The 18,817-nt window shown below is 32.1% G+C and overlaps 1 protein-coding gene across 2 annotated transcripts; it reads left to right on the forward strand.

The window, feature by feature from the left end:
- The first annotated feature begins 902 nt into the window (after positions 1–902).
- LOC143619441 (cyclic nucleotide-gated ion channel 2-like) lies at positions 903–10,360 on the forward strand. 2 transcript variants are annotated; one of them, XM_077091374.1, is made up of 6 exons: positions 903–1,664; positions 8,359–8,574; positions 8,648–9,079; positions 9,173–9,409; positions 9,649–9,735; positions 9,841–10,360. In XM_077091374.1, exons 1-6 carry the CDS (start codon positions 1,017–1,019, stop codon positions 10,327–10,329), a joined length of 2,109 nt encoding a protein of 702 aa, XP_076947489.1. In that variant the 5' UTR covers positions 903–1,016; the 3' UTR covers positions 10,330–10,360. The 2 variants fall into 2 exon arrangements, with proteins under 2 accessions (XP_076947489.1, XP_076947491.1); XM_077091376.1 differs by having other exon boundaries at positions 8,449–8,574.
- The last annotated feature ends 8,457 nt before the right edge of the window (positions 10,361–18,817 follow it).

The raw sequence follows: 18,817 nt of genomic DNA on the forward strand, positions 1-18,817 counted from the left end.
ATAGATTCATTCAAATAGTTCCATTAATAGAACATAGATACTATGACATTAGATGAAGCAATAGGTATAAACTGAAAAACCATTAAGAAAGAATACGTCTTAAGAAAGAAAATCATATAGACAATTATGAAAAACATTTGTTTGCTTGACAAGAAGAGAGATTAGGTCGAAGAAGACACTTTGAAGCAAATCGTGGATGAGGCCGGCAGGGGAAAGTAACGTTGAAGATCAGCCTTTTGCGCCTTGAATCATTGTTACAAACTTTTAACTATATATTACGACTCAAAACTAAATACATATATAATATTTGAACACGGCTTAAATTTAATAGTTGAACTAGAGTTTTAAGAAAGTATAGCCCTAACCCCATGGTTCTATCATGCCTAGATGCCAATGTCGCTAGTTGATACCCCACTTATTAACCGCCGGTTAATCACTATTTTGGTTAAAGTTAGAAAATTTTGTATATAAAATTTGATATATATGTGTGTGTGTTGGAAAAATACATATAAATTCTATTACGATTAATCTATAGTAATCCCAATTAATCCTAGTCTTTATCCCACCGTCTGACTGCTTCTAGCAAGTTCTACTACATCGTGTAAGCTTGATTAAGTTTGTCTTAGCTTTACTAGGTACCCTTTTTGTATGTGTGTACACCTAGATTTGCATAATTGAAATCAGCCAAACTTGAAAACGACTCAATCGACCTCGAACTCAATTTGAATTATTAGACTCGACTAGTTAACAAAGATATATATGGATTAAAATCTTTGAATGTTTAACATGGAAGGTATTGTGACCATTTAAAAACTATCAAATATAAAATAAGACTCACTAATAATAAAATATAAAAAAGAGTCACGATATATATATATATAGTGATATATCAAAATAAAAAAAAAGTCGGCAAATGTTTTAAACTCATCAACAATTCACACACACACACAATATATCCCCATAATCTTATCACCCCACCACTAGTATCTCCACCCTTCCATGGTTACCCTTCACAAATGCCTTCATTCTTTCGAATATTCCGGCGTCGGAGCACGGCTTCCGACAGCGCGGACGAGCTCGACGACTCCGGTCCCATTTCGAACACCACCGAATGTTACGCCTGCACCCAAGTAGGGGTTCCGGCCTTCCACTCCACCAGCTGCGACCACGCCAACCAACCAGAATGGGAAGCCTCCGCAGGCTCATCCCTCGTCCCTATCCGGGATCGACCCGGTTCCAAAATTATACCCACTCGGTCTTTTAAAGACCGACGTAGCCGCCAGGGGTCAAGGTGGCTGAGCCATGTGTACGACCCCCGGAGCAAAAGGGTACAGAGATGGAACCGGTTCTTTCTGTTGGCCCGCGGGGTGGCCCTGGCGGTGGACCCGCTTTTCTTTTATACTTTATCTATCGGCCGAGGTGGCGCACCGTGCCTGTACATGGACGGTGGGCTTGCGGCCGTGGTGGCGGTGCTACGGACGTTGGTGGACGCCGTGCACCTTGTGCACATGTGGTTGCAGTTTCGGATGGCTTACGTGTCACGTGAGTCGCTTGTGGTTGGGTGTGGTAAGCTTGTTTGGGATCCACGGTTGATATCTGCTCACTATGTTCGGTCAGTGAAAGGGTTCTGGTACGATGCGTTTGTCATACTTCCGGTCCCACAGGTAATCAGTTACTTCTTTTAAGTTTTTAACCTAAATATGTGGATACAAATATGGGTCCTGGTAAAGATGTGTATTTTTCCTAGAATAAGTATTATTAATATATAATTTGAGATATGAGATGGGTATAATGAATATAGCATCCATACGAGTTTCTCGACCTTTTGTCTTATGATTAACTAGTTATATTTCTTGACGTGGGAGGGACTGAGAACCACACAAATTAGAATCTTATAATGTAAAGTTAGCATTAAAAAAAACAGATACAATGATTAGGATTGTCTATAAGGGAAGTAAATCAAGCTTGGGCTTTAAGTCTTCACTTGAATAAGTTTTACAGTATAGATCAAAACAGGCTAAACGTCGAAAATGACCCTTAAGTTATTTGCAAGGATAAATATATTTGTGGTTAATGGTTTTGTTTTGTAACAATAAAATTTAAATAGGGCATCGTAATTCTTGTTTTGTTTTAGGCATTCAAAAGGGTTGGGCTAGCCCGGGCAATGATTAATGGTTTTTTAATATATTGTTTTTATAAAATAATGTTATTCTCTCTTTATATTCATAAAATATGAATAGATAGATAAATAAAATATGTTGTTTATACTTGATATAGCATATAGTATATATATTCATAATAGAATAACATGATTAATTGTTTTTTAATTTATTGTTTTTATAAAATAACGCTATTCTCTCTTTATATTCATAAATATGGATAGATAAATACAATATGTTTATACTTGATATAGCATATAGTATATATTCATAATAATAGATTAACGCATAAATAAAATATATGTTGATTATACTTGATATAACACTCATGATCCACAAGGAGACCTACTTTGGTCTTAAGACAAAATGTGTGATTAATAAGTAAATAAGCTATGGATACGTAAATACAAATATGTTGATTGTAATTTATATAACTCAACAACGAGACCCACGTTTGTCTTAAGACAATAATGTGTGATCAATATAAGAAATTGAATGATCAAACAAATAAAATCAACCATATAAATCTTTTTAAATAGCAAATGTTAAGTTTGAGAAATATACCGACAGTATAATATCAAATGAGCCTTACAACGATAACGGATGATTACACTATAACTTAAATCAACTATATAAATTTGTTAATTACTTAAAACAAACAAATATTAATAAGTTTATAAACTACTAATAGATTTGACATATATAAAAACCCTTTAGATTAAAAATATGGGTCTTACAACAATAACGAAGGATCAAACGATAAGACTATAAGAAATTGAAGGATCAAACTATAAGAAGTCCAAGGTATAAAGAAATAGAAATAAACAAAAGCTACTTAAGTTCATAAACTATTTATACCGTTTGAGACATGGATTTTTTTATTAAATTAGTAGCTTTAATATAAAAAAAATAATATTTAGGTATCTGACAATAGAGCAAATGAGATTTAGGTGTCCAGCCATCTCAGATGGCTGGATTGAATTCATCTCTCCTAATGGCAATCTACGTAGGCGACGACGTGTAAGCGTATGGTGACTGGATCAGTCATCTGAGATGGCTAGATCCCGTTTCGTTCTCTTACACATTATTTTGACATGTGGTACCATCATATGAGACCAGCCATTTGAGATAGCCGGATTCATTTCCAATCATGACAACCTCTCACGAATGTACCATTGGTATAACATAATTAATATGTCAATTCTCACAAATCAAACGACTATGTAAACTTACTAAATATATTTTATACACTATTTATAATTATCCTAATAATATAAAAAAGTGTTGATTGTAACATGGAGTGTTTTATAGACATCGTTATATTAATTATAATGTTATTGTATGTCTATATGTTATTATATTTCTTTTAATATAGACGATATGATATTAACTATATACTTTTATTTAGTGTTCTATAACCATCGTTGTATTAATTATAATGTTGTTTGTTTAACAGTTTATCTTAAGAGATTTTGTGGGACCTTATGAAACTTTTGTTTGTACACACCCTTCAAATTAACCATAAAAAAAATTTTATATACATAAACGAACTTATTAAAAATGTTATTGCTGTAGATGGAAGGTTATACAATTGATTTTAAATACATGGTCGAAAATCTCTCCAGATAAATTATTAAATAAACAACATTATGTTATAATTGGTTATACAACACTAAATAAAAGTATATAGTTAAACATCATCTATATTAAAAGTAATATAATAACATATACATACATAATAACGTTAAAATTAATATAACGACAATTATATAACACTCCATGCTCCAACAAACACTTTTTTTAATATTAGGATAACTATAAATAGTATATAAAATATCTTTAGTAAGTTTATATAGTCGTTTGATTGGTGAGAATTGACATATTAACTATATTACACCAACAATACACTCGTGAAAGGTTGTCATGATTGGAAATGAATTCTGCAATCTCAAATGGTGGTGTCACGAGATGTGTAAGGGAATAAAGTTGGATCTAGCCATCTCAGATGGCTGATCCAGTCACCATATATTTACACGTAGTCGCCTATGTGGATTGCCACTAGGAGAGAGAAATTCAATCCAGCCATCACTGATGACTGGACACCTAAATCCTATTTGCTCAATTGTCAGGTACCTAAAAACTATTTTTTTATATTAAAGCTACTACTTAAAAAAAAATCTTGAGACATGCCCAAATATTATATCAATAATTGGGTTTTACGATAATAATTTCTGTCAACATAGAGCATTCTCATCCCATCTCCTATCTCTAAACCAAAAATTTCATTAAAACTCACTATATTTTCTCTCTTCATTTCAATTAAATAATACTTTTTATACCTTTTATTACCTTTTCTCTTTAATTCACTCACAACCACTCTCAAAATTTATTAAAAAATTATAGGGGATGAACAATAGCTTTTTAAATATACAGAAAAATCACTACTTTTTCTAAAATATAAAAACTTTTCACTCACAACACCCTGAATCACTATCTAAATTATAAAAACACCCCTCACATAAAGTAAGGGGTTAGATAAGAATGCTCTAAGAAATTAAAGGATCCAAATATAAGAACTTAACAATATGAATGAACATAAATAAACAAATATTGAGTTTATAAAATAATTTTAAGTTTAAGGAATATAAAGATGAGGTGGTGAGTTCAAAATGCAAGATTCAGGAAGGAGATTTTAAATGAAAAACTTTTGTTGTTAATTTAGAACATAAATATGTTTTTGCTTGTGCGCTATTTTAACTCTTAGAAATTAATCAAGATACTAAAATTAGGTAATTTATCAAACGAATGTAATTTATGGAACCACTATTAAGACTAGGTGTTGTAAAAGAGGGTTAGTTAATAAATAATGTTGTCACGTTACTACCACGTAAATAATGAGATATTAACTAATCAATCCAAAAATCAAGTAATATATTAAAGGATTTCTTTTATTTTTTATTGAACGGCCTAATTTCATTAACAAAAGGGAGAGTAGCAAGTAGCTATTCTCCCGAGTTACATACACTAAAAGTAATAGAAAACACCCAACTTACAAACATCATGAACTCAAAATGAAAATGTATACCATGTTTCCCGATCTAATTCCTCCATGATGTCTCTATTCTTGACTACTATGAGAACGTTTAATATTTTCCTTTATTAGATTGTAAAAAAAATATGTGATTGATTGAAACGAAGACAATGAGATGTAATGGTGTTAAGAAGAATGTTGGGTGATGTGGAGGTGGGTGGTGATTATGCTCAATATGTAGTTAGATTAAAACTGATTCAAAATAATAAGGCAATAAAATGTATATATGTGTTGATTTTGGACTTTTGGTGATCATCTATTTAAATCCATACTTCAACTATTATGTTAATTAATAATATATTTTGTCAAATTGTGCCCATAGAATCCACTTTTTTTAGAGCATCCCAATCCATTCTTTCAGGAAGAATATTTTTTAAAGATGGTTAAAAGTGATTATGAAAGGAGTAGAGAGAAAATTTTGCTGTTTATAGTTAAGTTTGAAAAAACACACTGTTCAAAACTACTATCGAGCCGGGGTTTTCACCGGAAGTAGCCTCTCTATTCCTACGAGGTAGAGGTAAGGCTGCCTACCCTTACCTTTTTCAGACCCTACCATAGCTTTGCTATTGATGAGATTTACTAAGTACGACAACGACGACACTGTTCACCTCTATAATTGTTTACTTTTTCTTGAAAGTGGTTTTGAGTGAAGGAGAGAAAATATAATGATAAAAGTATAAAAAAGTATTATTTAATTAAAAATGAGAGAGAAAGATTATTGTTTTAGTATAATTATATAGATGAAGATGAATTGAAAATGCTCTTATTATGTCTTGTCACTGTGTGCCTTGCTGTAAATAATTTGCGTTATCGATAGGAAATAAAAGTGTTTTCCGTTTAAAGATAACAAAATAGTTTAATTGATTTTTTTTAATTTTTTCACTTTACATTTAAAAAAAACTATATTTATATAAGCTAGCAAAGTGGCCGCGCATTACAGCGGGATAATTAGTATTTTCCTTTCTAAAAACACTTACTAATATTATTATAACATATAATATTATTGTAAATATCAATAACTAAAACGATTTAATAAAGGAAAATTAGAAATAAATAATCCAACATTTTATGTATTGGCCGATAATAATTACACCTTTAAAAATCATTTATAATTGTCCCACCTTTTAACTATTTTTGTCTTACTGATCCTCCGTTAAAAAATACTTAACGTCGTTATGTTTTACCCTAGCTAGTTTCAAATCGATATTTTATGGATTTTTATCGGAAGAACGAGATATGTCGACTGATGTAAAACTTATCTCGAAACGGTGATTCAAATGACTTGATTTTTGTTAATTGGAAATTCAAGCACCTGAATTAAAACATTGTTTCGTCGTTTGGATCACCATTTCGAGATAAGTTTTACATCAGTCGACTTATATCGTTCTTCCGACCAAAAGCCCTAAAACATCGGTTTGAAACTAGGGAAAAAACATAACGACATTAAGTATTTTTTAACGGAGGACCATAGAGACAAAAGTAGTTAAAAGGTGGGACCGTTGCTAGTGATTTTTAAAGATAAGATTATTATCGGCCAATACACAAAAGGTGAGATTATTTATTTCCAATTTTCCTTTAATAAATATAATCCATATGCCTTAAAATGAATATAAAGTATGTATGAATTACTCTTTATAAAATGTATAACTTTATAATGAAACGTTAATAGCTTGAATTATTTTAACCTTATGAAAACGTTAATAAATACATAAAAAGATTTTAACCAAATAAATTATGTAATATGTGAACAGGAGAGTATAAAGTGATAAACTAGGGATAAGCGTTTTCGGTACAGGTACCGATTGGTACCGGTACCGTACCCCGAATTCGATATCTATTTGGTACCGTCGGTACCGAATCGGTACAAAGTTTTGAGTTTTCGGTATCGGTACGGTACCGGTATTTCCCGAATTTTTCACGAAATATCAGTACCGTACCGGTACCGAACCGATATCGGTACCGTACCGGTACCAAACCGAACATTTCAGTACCGGTACCGGTACCAACAATTTTCGAATTTCGGGATCGGTACTATCCCAATCTCATCCCTGTGATAAACTGCATGCTTTACTAATTGGGAGCAACAACAATCAAATGACAGAAATTGAATGGTAGAATAAGCGGTGGTACTATAAATTAAAAGGATGCATCGAGAGCTTGTATATTATGCATAAAAAATCCTAACACAATTGAATAGTAAAATGTACACACTGATAAGTCTACTTTTTAATATATATATTAATAACTTACTAAGGCTGAGCATTGATGTTTCGATTTGGTTATGAAACCGAACCTATTTCGGTTTTTAGATTTTCTTAACGGATTGACTTTGTTTATAACGGTTCATTTAGTTCGATTATTGAAAAAATATATTCTTTTTTTAATTTACATTTAGAAACAAAATTTGCTTTATATTATCTAAGGGTACCATACTAGGAAGGAGTAAGTATTTTTGTTTGGTTATGCATTAAAACCGAACCTATTTCGGTTTTTTTTTTTAGATTTTCATAAGTGATAGGCTTCATTTGCGATGGTTCATTTGGTTCGATTACTAGAAAAGATAACTTTTTTACTTCACATTTAAAAACAATATCTTCTTTATATAACTATATGTAACATTCTAGGAGTTAGCATTGGTGTTTTGATTTAGTTATGTACTAAAAGTTTAAAACCAAACCTATTTTGGTTTTAAATTTTCATGACGGCTTGCTTTGTTTATAATAGTTCATCTGGTCCGATTATTGAAAAAGATGATTTGATATCCTTTAACCACTAGCTTTGGAGAATATTCAAGTTAATTAAAAATAACGAATCAAATTATATGTTACATCAAATAAAAATAGTAGCAGTAATGTTATTTTTATAAACTAAAACAGGAACAAAACGTTATTTTTAAGAAACTATAACAAAAGTTTCCAACATATAACATATTACTAGCATATAAAAATAAAAATATTAAAAAAGTTTGTTTTTGGGTTTTCGGTTTGATTAATTCAGTTAGTTACGTACATATAACCATAACCGAACCATAAACATCATCGGGTGGTTCAATTACTTCAGTCATCTCGGCTTTCAGTTTTTTTCTCATCCCTAATACTTACATTTCAGGTTATATTTTGGTTAGTAGTGCCGTGGTTGATACGTGAAGAGCGAATAAAGGCAATCATGACGATCCTCTTACTCATTTTTGTCTTCCAGTTCCTGCCCAAAGTCTACCACTCGATCTCGCTAATGAGAAGGATGGCAAAAGTCACCGGTTACATCTTCGGTACCATTTGGTGGGGTTTCGCCCTTAATCTCATCGCATACTTTATCGCTTCTCACGTAAGTATGCATCATCTCCTTTCTTTTAATCATTTTACAAGTGGTTATGATTTTATTTTGTCTAATGTCTTAGGTTGCCGGTGGTTGTTGGTATGTTTTGGCGATACAACGGGTAGTTTCATGCCTAAGGAAACAATGCAACAGAAAAAGCGTGTGTAATCTAGCTTTGTCTTGTGCCGATGAGGTTTGTTACCAGTTTTCGATACCCGAGGGGGTGCTTGGCAATCGTTGTGCTGGAAACTCAACCATAAGTTTGGTTAGAAAGCCATTATGTTTGGATGTAAATGGCCTGTACCGCTATGGCATATACCGATGGGCACTCCCAGTTATTTCTAGCAACTCGCTCGCTGTCAAGTTTCTATATCCCATCTTTTGGGGTCTTATGAGCCTCAGTACTTTTGGAAATGATCTTGAGCCCACAAGCCATTGGGTTGAAGTGATCTTTAGTATTTGTGTCGTGTTAAGCGGATTGATGCTATTCACGTTATTAATTGGTAATATTCAGGTAAACACGTACCCGTCTCTCTTGGATTATTAAAAGGTCCAACCCAATTTGACATATGATCAAAACTAATAAAACCATTTTGCCATAATGAAGGTGTTCTTGCACGCGGTTATGGCGAAAAAGAGGAAAATGCAGCTAAGATGTCGTGATATGGAATGGTGGATGAAGAGAAGACAATTACCTTCACATCTTAGACAAAGAGTTCGTCATTATGAACGCCAAAATTGGGCGTTAATGGGAGGTGAAGACGAGATGGAACTGGTTAAAGACTTTCCCGAAGGCCTTAGGCGCGATATCAAGCGGTCTCTATGCCTAGACCTCATTCAAATGGTATGGTAAACTACACACTCTATTCTCAGTTACAAACAAATTATCTGGAATTTGGACTACGTTACTCTTAAAGAAGTCAAATATTATATATAAATCAAAATTTTCTAGTAAATGTGTGTGAGCCAACTCAGCCCGATCCGGGCCATTTTAAAAATGACACATTTCAATCAGACTCGTTACCAGTATTTACCATTATCCGTTTTGGGTTCATGTTACTAATTCCTGTGTATCATCCTTAGGTACCGTTCTTTCACAATTTAGACGACTTGATACTCGACAACATATGTGACCGAGTTAAACCACTAGTATTCTCAAAGGACGAAAAGGTATCATGTTCACTCACTAATGGTATCAACCATTGGTCACTTTTTGGTTTATCGGGCTATCTCTTTTAATAAAACTACCCATTTGTTTGCTAATTCCAATCGTAGATCATACGCGAAGGCGATCCCGTTCAAAGAATGGTGTTTATAGTCCAAGGACGTGTAAAAAGTAGCCAAAACCTAAGTAAAGGAGTTGTTGCAACGAGTATACTCGACCCGGGAGGCTACTTAGGCGACGAGCTTCTATCTTGGTGCCTCCGAAAGCCATTTATAAACCGGCTTCCGGCATCTTCGGCTACATTTACATGCCTGGAGCCCATCGAAGCTTTTGGGCTCGATGCGAATCATCTTCGTTACGTGACCGAACATTTCCGGTACAAATTTGCTAATGAAAGGTTGAAGCGAACGGTGAGATATCACTCGTCCAACTGGCGGACATGGGCGGCGGTAACCATACAAATCGGGTGGAGGCGGTACATGGCGAGGATGCGGCCGCAAGTGAATCGGGCGGCGGATGAGAACGGTGGCAGCAACCGTATGCTCAGGCAGTATGCTGCCATTTTCATGTCAATAAGGCCTCATGATCATCTTGAATAGAGTCCATTTGTTATTGATTCTTGAAACACCATTGTTTTGTTTGTGTCTCGTTATAATAATTAAGAAATGGTGAACGTGTCGCTAAGTACGTATTATTCTATTATTAAGTTAATGTCGCTAAGTACGTATTATTCTATTATTTGTTTGTTTCTCGTTATAATTCTATATGAAGTTTAATCACGTAGTCACAACTCTTTTTTAACATTTTAGCTACTTATATTATTTTATTTGTACATATTTAAAATTGTATAAGCATTTATACTCACCAGTTACCACCCTTATCACAATTAACTTCTTGTTTCCCACGTGTTCATCCTATGTGACAATGAAACTGTCTCAAAATGGGTTACGGATCAAACCGCATTTGTGATTATTGATTATAGATGAATTCATTGATTTTTATTAATGGGTAAAACCCGAACTCTTTTTAAATTTTAAGGTTCAATATTAAACATAAAAAGGCCTGTGATTGGTGGATCAATATAAACCTTCTTTTCAGTGTTTATATGCTTATTACTCGTATTTGACGCTTTTGTAGTGAGATTCCTTTCAATATAATGATTATAATAGGTTAGTAGCCCGTGTAGTTAGTACACGGACAGAAATTATATGAACGGATAATGGTAATATGATTTAAAAATTGAACCTATTTTTCTTATTCTTTTGGTAAAAGTACATGCATAATACATGAATGCATTTTTCTCAATTTCTTTGTAAAAATGCACGAATAATGAACCTTAAAGTTAAAAAATACTATAATTTCAAAAAGGAAAATGTCCGACCCAAACTCATACCGATCTGACCCTTTCGGAACCACAAGCCTTGACCGAACTGTTCTTCAAACTAAATATAGCTCGTTTTGACATATATATTTTAATACTTAAATATACTTGAAAACAACTTATTTCATGATCAATAGTAACTTGAACTTTATTGGTAGTTTTTAGCTATGATAGGATATCATTAAATATAATTGCATTATAAAATGCAACCAAAAATAATAAATAAATAAATAAACACGGCCTTGCGAAGAAGATGAAGTTAATGAGACACAATGTATGTAATTAACAAATATTTGGGCTCATAGTGTCATCAAATATGTCCTGCTTTAGGAATCACTCTGATTCATCGAGATTTGAAGACGAGTCTTGTGCAACCAAATAAAAAGGCTGGCAATTGAAAAACAGAATAATATTATGCAATTGAGAACACAAAAACAAAATGACCATTTCATCTTATGTTTCCGTTTTTTCTCCGTTCATTGAGAAAACACATTCATCTAATTGCAAAAGTAACCCTTAATCATTTAATCCCTGAATCCAAAGTATCATTACATGCAATTAAAAAAAAGTATATAACTTCATAAAAAACAGTTCCACATCAATAACACAATTCTGCCCAATATGGTACATCCATCTAATTTCTCATCAATAACAAAATTCTACCCAATTTGATAAATCCAAACATCAAAGTGTTTTTCGAAGATAAAGATCAACTTGTTGTTACCCATGCCCACTCCACTGGTACACAACTAAAGACAAAAAAACAATCGCGAGGCTGTACTCGGGCTGACTGCCCCCCTAAATTCATAAATTTATAGAAATAAAAGTAACAAAAATATGAATAGGTTCTTTGTTCAGTCAATTACGTATTCATGACCTATCTTGATTACCTTTAATCAAAACAGTTTGAATAATTAGTTATTGTTGGAAAAGTCTTAACAAAAGGAACATGCAGTGCCTATGACATGGAAGATGATGTAGTTTTGTGCGTACTGACAAAGAGATAAAGATGTATAAACTATAAATAAAACAATGGTTACCATGTGGGGTGGGTCTACAATCGCTACATGGTATGTATTAAAAACACGCATATGATGTAACTAAATGCACATGATAATTTAGATCAAATATGAAAAACACACATTTACGCGTTCTACAAACGCTAATGAAGGTAAAAACATGAGGTTAAGACACACATTTACGCGTCCTACAATCGCTAATAAACAAAGCATCACTAAAGATATAAGCACACATATGACGTAACTAAATGCACATGATACTATAGATCAAATATGAATAACAATTAAAGTTTAGAATTCAAATGAACATAATTAACAATATAGGTCAATTTTAACAAGAGTAGAATGTAACGTAATTAGTTATAAAGCTTTTCTTTTTATAATAGTTGGAAACAACATGGAGGATATCAAACAGAGTGACCACGTAAATGTTACCTACACTAGTACTAGGATAGAGCCCGTATGATACATGGGTTGTTAAAAAATACAATGAAAAAGTTAAATTTAATAATATGCATAACTACATATATACCTTATGGATTAATATGATATAAATAACGATAAATAAAATTTTGCAATTCATAAATATCTAAAAACCTTTTTAAATACAACAATGGATAGTGACCCGTGTGATTAGGATAAATGTTAAGATCATTATATTTAAACATTTTCAAAGATTAACTTATAACAAACTAATACGATATTTAACAAAATTGTATATATATTCATTCATCTAGAATATTTCTATAATTTATTTATTGAGATTTCCAAATATAACATAATTGATTGGCTTGATAAAATAGTAAATTACTCACATGACATCTACATGGCATCATATGTGGAAACTTTAGAATGATATCATGTAGAAAAATCATGTTGCTTTAACAATATAGTTAGATTAGATGTTATATAGTGTCCATGAGTTAATGATGGAAGTGATTTTGTAGCAATTATTACATGATTAGGATTTTTAAATAACTAAAGGAAGATATTTTGGAATGCTCTGATTTGGAGGATAAATAATTACTAAAAACTTGCTAAATTTGATATTAAAATATAGTTTCCAATATATTGAAAATCATAATTGGATTAAATTTATGAAAATTTAAAGTTTTGTCATATCTTCTATATATATATATATATATTAAAGAAATATGTTTTCTCCTATTTCTATTGGTTCAAATACTCATTTCCATATATAACAATCATTCTCATAATTTTCTTTTAATTTAATAAATAAAAAATAAAATTGAATATTTATAACCTTTTCTATATGATTCTTTTAACCTTTAATAGTTTCATTATGTGCATTTTAATAATACAAGTTAATTAGTTATTTAAGAAAATTTTGAACTTTCAATCATATTACATATTATAAATTTATATCACTCTTCAATTATATTAAAAAGGTAAAATAAAAATGTTAAATCATTAGTATTCTTTTTCTTCTAAGTTTCTGTAACTTATTAAAATTCTTAACACGTAACTCTTCCGTTCACCCATTAATATCAATACATAATTTCGATTTTCATCAAATATACAACATATATATCTTAAATGGACCTTTGATTTCTAATTATTGGAAGAGTTTATGTTATTCCTCATTCTTACAATGAAGCCTACTGTTTAAAATTTTTTTTAAACAAGGTGAAAGACACTATATGCTTTGAAAATATTCGTACGATTGATGGTGATGTTTGTGTCACGTTTCAAGATGGATGTTATAAAAGAGGTCTTTCTCTTCTCTTAATCATGTTGTCGTCTCAAAAAACACAATAAAAAATATCTTATTGTTTAAAGTTGTATATGTATCATATACTTGACGATTTCTATGTTTCCGCCCGTGTCGTATACGGCCAATAACCTAGTATATAAAAATTTTAACTGAGGTAAGTATGAGGTTATAGAATGTCTGACTATTTTTTAAAAAACCAAACCTTAAGTTACATTTGATAAACTTAGAATTTAAAACTTAAAACTCTAAAATAAATACGTAAATTGGATTCAAGCGTAACTTCAATAACGTAAAGCAAGAACAATATTAAAACTTGTTGACTTAGTTAGCTGGCGACTATTGGATATATATTTTATTGTGATTGTAACATTGTATCATTTTGGAAATAGCAAATTAAATAGTGTTTTGGTAACTGAATATAAAAAGAGGACGTACAATTTTATAATGACCAACAAACTTTGATGGCAAAAGCTGCATAGTAAAAAAATATGAAGTATCAATAGTAAATATTAGTGAAACTAAAGGACAATAAAAACAAAACTAAGAAGATATGTACCAACTTTTTTATTGTTGGCCTCAACATGACTTTCTAGAACAAAGAACCATTGTCATCTACTTAATCCTGATGAAAGAACCAATATTATCTAATTTGATTTTGATGAAAATATTCAACGAGCATAAAAAAAAGATGCAATAAAAATACATCGAATAGTAATTTTAAATGTAGAAAAGTTTCACCTTCCTCAATCTGTTATATGGAAGTTGCTTCTCATTTTCTTATATCGTGGGATTAAAATTAATTAATAGAGGCGTTGGGGGTTTATTATGTGAACACTGTCACCAATTCAGTTAAACATAATAATAACTTTATAACAGAATAAGATTGATTAATAACTGTGTTGACTTGTAATTAATACAGTTGTTGGGTTTGTAAAGCTCAGTCTGTAAGAATATGCATAATCAAGAATTTTTCTAGAATTGAAATGAACCAGCTACTGATTCATAAAAATAAAAATAAAAAACTTTGGCAAGTCTACAATATTCTTGTAGCAAACAAATAAGAAAAACTTACCATAAAAAATACATTATTTGCAAAAACTAACAAAAATTCTATATCAATTTCACTCGATAAACAAAACTATTCCAAAGCAATGGTCCCACAAATGAAGTACGTGTGTGTGTATCACATCTGGTTGCTTTCATGATTTAAGTATATAATTTTATATGCTTCATGTCATTTTAAACATCTAAGTTTTAAAAATATCTGCAAAACCAAATTTCTGTATTTTGAAATTTTGAAATCTTTGCCCTTTATTTTTCTATAAAAAAAAAACCTAATATGACAAATATAAGTCAACTAATCAGAACCAAGAAATCAGTCAAAATTGTAATCGGAATCAAGTATTAGAAATCAATAATCGGTCAACATTCTTAGTCTTTGCATAATCAATGAAATTAAATTAGGATACGGCATTCTTGCCGTGAATTGAATCTGAATTTGGAGACGAGGAATGAAACCAATAGTCGGTGACAAAAGCCAATCGATCCAAGATGTTTTGCAAGCAACTGGCGTTAACCGCTTGAAACAAAAAACAGAGACATCGTATGTATTAAAAATAAACGGGCCCGTGCTTTTCAGAATTGTGGATGATTTATAATTAAAATTAAATAGCATATTAGATGTAAATTATAATTTTGAAAATTATTGAGGTGGAATCCTCTGTGGATAGCTTAGTTAAAGACCATGTAAAAACTAGTTTTGCTTTAATGTAGTAGTTAGATTAGATTAGATTAGATTTGTATTTGTATATGGCCATTTAGGATAGAGCATTTGGTATAAAATGGACCCTTAAATATATAAAGTTATATAACAATTAACACGACCATAAGGTTGTGAGGCAGCTCGCTTTTACTAGTTATCGAGCCACGTAAATAGTGAGATAGTCCCTTGTTTCTTGCGTTGTGGGATAACTAGCAAGAGTTAATTATCGTGCCACATGTCACTTCCGCATTAAATTTAAATATATTATATAAAAATAATAATTTAAAATTAAAGAAGTAAAGACCAAAAAAAAAATAAAAGTAAAGCATAACTTAAAATATTAAAAGTAAACAAACCATTAAAAAAAAGTAGAATTATTCTACTCGTCCTAGTTTTCACTTTGAACATTATTTTGATTTAACTACAAATGCTCTACCAAGTCTGATCGAAGATTAAAATGTTTCTTCATATTTTGTATTTTCATTAAAATAGGTAGTTTCTCGTCGCTGTTTAGTAACGTGATCGGCAATTGCACATCGTCATAGTTGTCTTGACAAATTTCTTTGTTCGAGTCCTCAATTATTATATTATGCAAGATGATGCAAGTATATACGTTGTTTTTTAATATGTCCTTGTGGAGTAAGCATGCCAGTTGAGTAAGTATGATCCATCGCTTCTTTAATACACTGAATTCCCGTTTGATATTCTTTCTTGTCGACTCATGTTTCTTTCCTAAAATATTGACGTTTATTATTGTCTGAGTATGAAAAACTACCCATCAACCTAGCCAACTTCGGATAAATATCGTCCACTAGATAGTATATATAGTTGTACTTGACATCATTTGCATACAACAATAACCACTGTGCAACTCCGTCTATGACATCGTCAAACAAAGGAAATGAATTTAGAATAGTGATATCATTGTTTGTGTCCTTCATACATAAATAAGCATATCAAATCCATAGATCATATGATGCAACAACTTGAAGTATCAGTGTACAATCATGATCACCCCGATAATATTGTCCTTGCCAAGTCGTTGGATGATGGCCGGGTATTATGTTCGTATATCATTTTTTAATTTTATAGTTTTAGTTGTTTATTATAAGAACAATGGTACTTCATATGTGTTTATTGTGTTACAGGTCATAGGTTGTTAACGCGAATAAATTGGACTTGTACGAGCATCAGATGAAGACCTGGGATGATCGACCCGCTAAAAGATTCAAGACGAAAAAATTTCTGCTAAAGAGTCCCATCGCGCTACGTGACGGGGTTGGAATTGATCCATTGCGATACGCGATGGATCTTTGGAAGCTCAGCGCAATACGTGTTGCAACGAAAGACGAGAAAATTAGGGTTTTATATTAATTATTTACTCATACGCATAATTATTTTTCTAAACTATACTTTTAACTTTATATATTTATATTATATAAATTATACAAATAAGCATTGCATTTTGTTATTTACTATTTATGGATGAGATCGATACGAAAAGTACCAATACCGAATTTCTAAAATTATGGGTATTGATTAACGTATCAAATCTATCGGTATTAATTACTTTGATACTGTATTGAAATGATACCGATACGACGATACTCGGTAGCAAATGCTTATCTATCCATCCCTAAGTGCATTATTAATTAAGAATATAACTATCTATATAATTGTCTATCATAAAATCCTACATGTCGCTCTCATGTCACTCCCCACCCCTCTAAAGCCACTAGATTGCTTGATTTATGAATGGAGGCTCCTTATTCATTCCTTTGATTCGTGGGTATCCATTGGGTTTGTGAATCCGAATCTCACAAATCAGGTTATATCACATAAGCCGAGAATGGATCGCCTCTCTTTAAAAAGACGTTGAAGGGTGATGTAGAATGTGCGTACGGATCTGAATGTTATCGCTCGAGCCTTGAAGTGCGAAAATCAACAAGGATGGAAGAACACAAGAAACATTAAGCTCATCTTCATTAATGTAATCAAACCTTTACAAAAGATATGACATTTACAGACCATTTTCTCTCTCTAGAATATGACAATATGCATAAGTGTTACTGTTCATGCATAAGTCAAACTATATATAGGTTTGACAAGTAAGCTCTCTATAACGCATATGTTATACGACGCATATGTTATGCGCCACATAACTTATGCGGTATAGTTGACTTATGCGCTACCAACCATACAACACAAACATTTGACTTTAAATAAATACAAAACAAACTAATACCCTAGCAATAGACATTATGCTTCTACAAACTCCCCCTTGGATGTTACTAGGTCTTCAGTCTTCAACCATCTTCAGTCATTCATTCCAAAGATCCTTTCTCTGTATTCTCTCCTCATATCTTCCCACAAACGCTTGTTGGACGGCTTTTGGTTTGTAGGGATCGAAATGCCACTACCCTTGTATTGGTACTTTGACCACGAAGCACGCTCCCTGTTCTCCTTTATCAGCCTTTCCCGTTCTTTCTCTTTACGTTCCTCTTCTTCTCCAAGCTTCTGCCACTTGCTTTTCCAGACTTGACATGCATGTATCTTATATTTATGACAAACTTTCACAACACGATGATACTGCATAGCCGATTCAACATCCTTCTTGCTTCCAATCTGAATCTTGTACTTGTATAGCACATCGATGTATTTCTCTAAGCAATTGATAAGCTACATAGGATCCATGACATCAATCACATCTCACACACCATCTCGATTCAACACTATTACAGCCTCAGCCCTACTCACATCATAGTACCACCATTTGAAATAAACGTGGAAGTCTTGCTCCATCGGGTACATCGGAATAATCTTCAAGGTCTCCGGCTTCTTATATCTCCAAGTCTTGACAAAATCATCAGTGTCGGGATCCTTCTTGACTCTGGACACATGTAGGAACGGCTTTGAGGTGTCCAACTCTGAAAATTACATTTCTCCTGCCTTTTGATAAAATCCCTGATCTCCTTAACAGGGCCTCGTTTGGGACAATATAACAACTCCTTATCCACTATATCTACGACATCCATCCAGGGCAGTGACTTCAGCTCACACAAACTTTCAAAATATTGCACCCCGAATGTCCTTCATACTGCAATCTTTCTTATCTTTAACAAGTTAGCGATACTATCAACTTTCCCGAGTTTTACCTCCTTTTCCTTCTTATAATACTTGATCGGTTTCA

Source organism: Bidens hawaiensis, unplaced genomic scaffold (assembly GCF_021521415.1).
Source record: "Bidens hawaiensis isolate Kalapana, Puna unplaced genomic scaffold, B.hawaiensis_p1.1 tig00002438_1, whole genome shotgun sequence".
NCBI lineage: Eukaryota > Viridiplantae > Streptophyta > Magnoliopsida > Asterales > Asteraceae > Bidens > Bidens hawaiensis.

Excerpts from the sequence above, each read along its gene's own strand:
- LOC143619441 (XM_077091374.1), top strand. The coding sequence starts at position 1,017 with ATGCCTTCATTCTTTCGAATATTCCGGCGTCGGAGCACGGCTTCCGAC. Across the intron at positions 1,665-8,358 it reads TCATACTTCCGGTCCCACAG|GTTATATTTTGGTTAGTAGT; the intron begins GTAATCAGTTAC and ends CTTACATTTCAG. Across the intron at positions 9,736-9,840 it reads TATTCTCAAAGGACGAAAAG|ATCATACGCGAAGGCGATCC; the intron begins GTATCATGTTCA and ends TTCCAATCGTAG.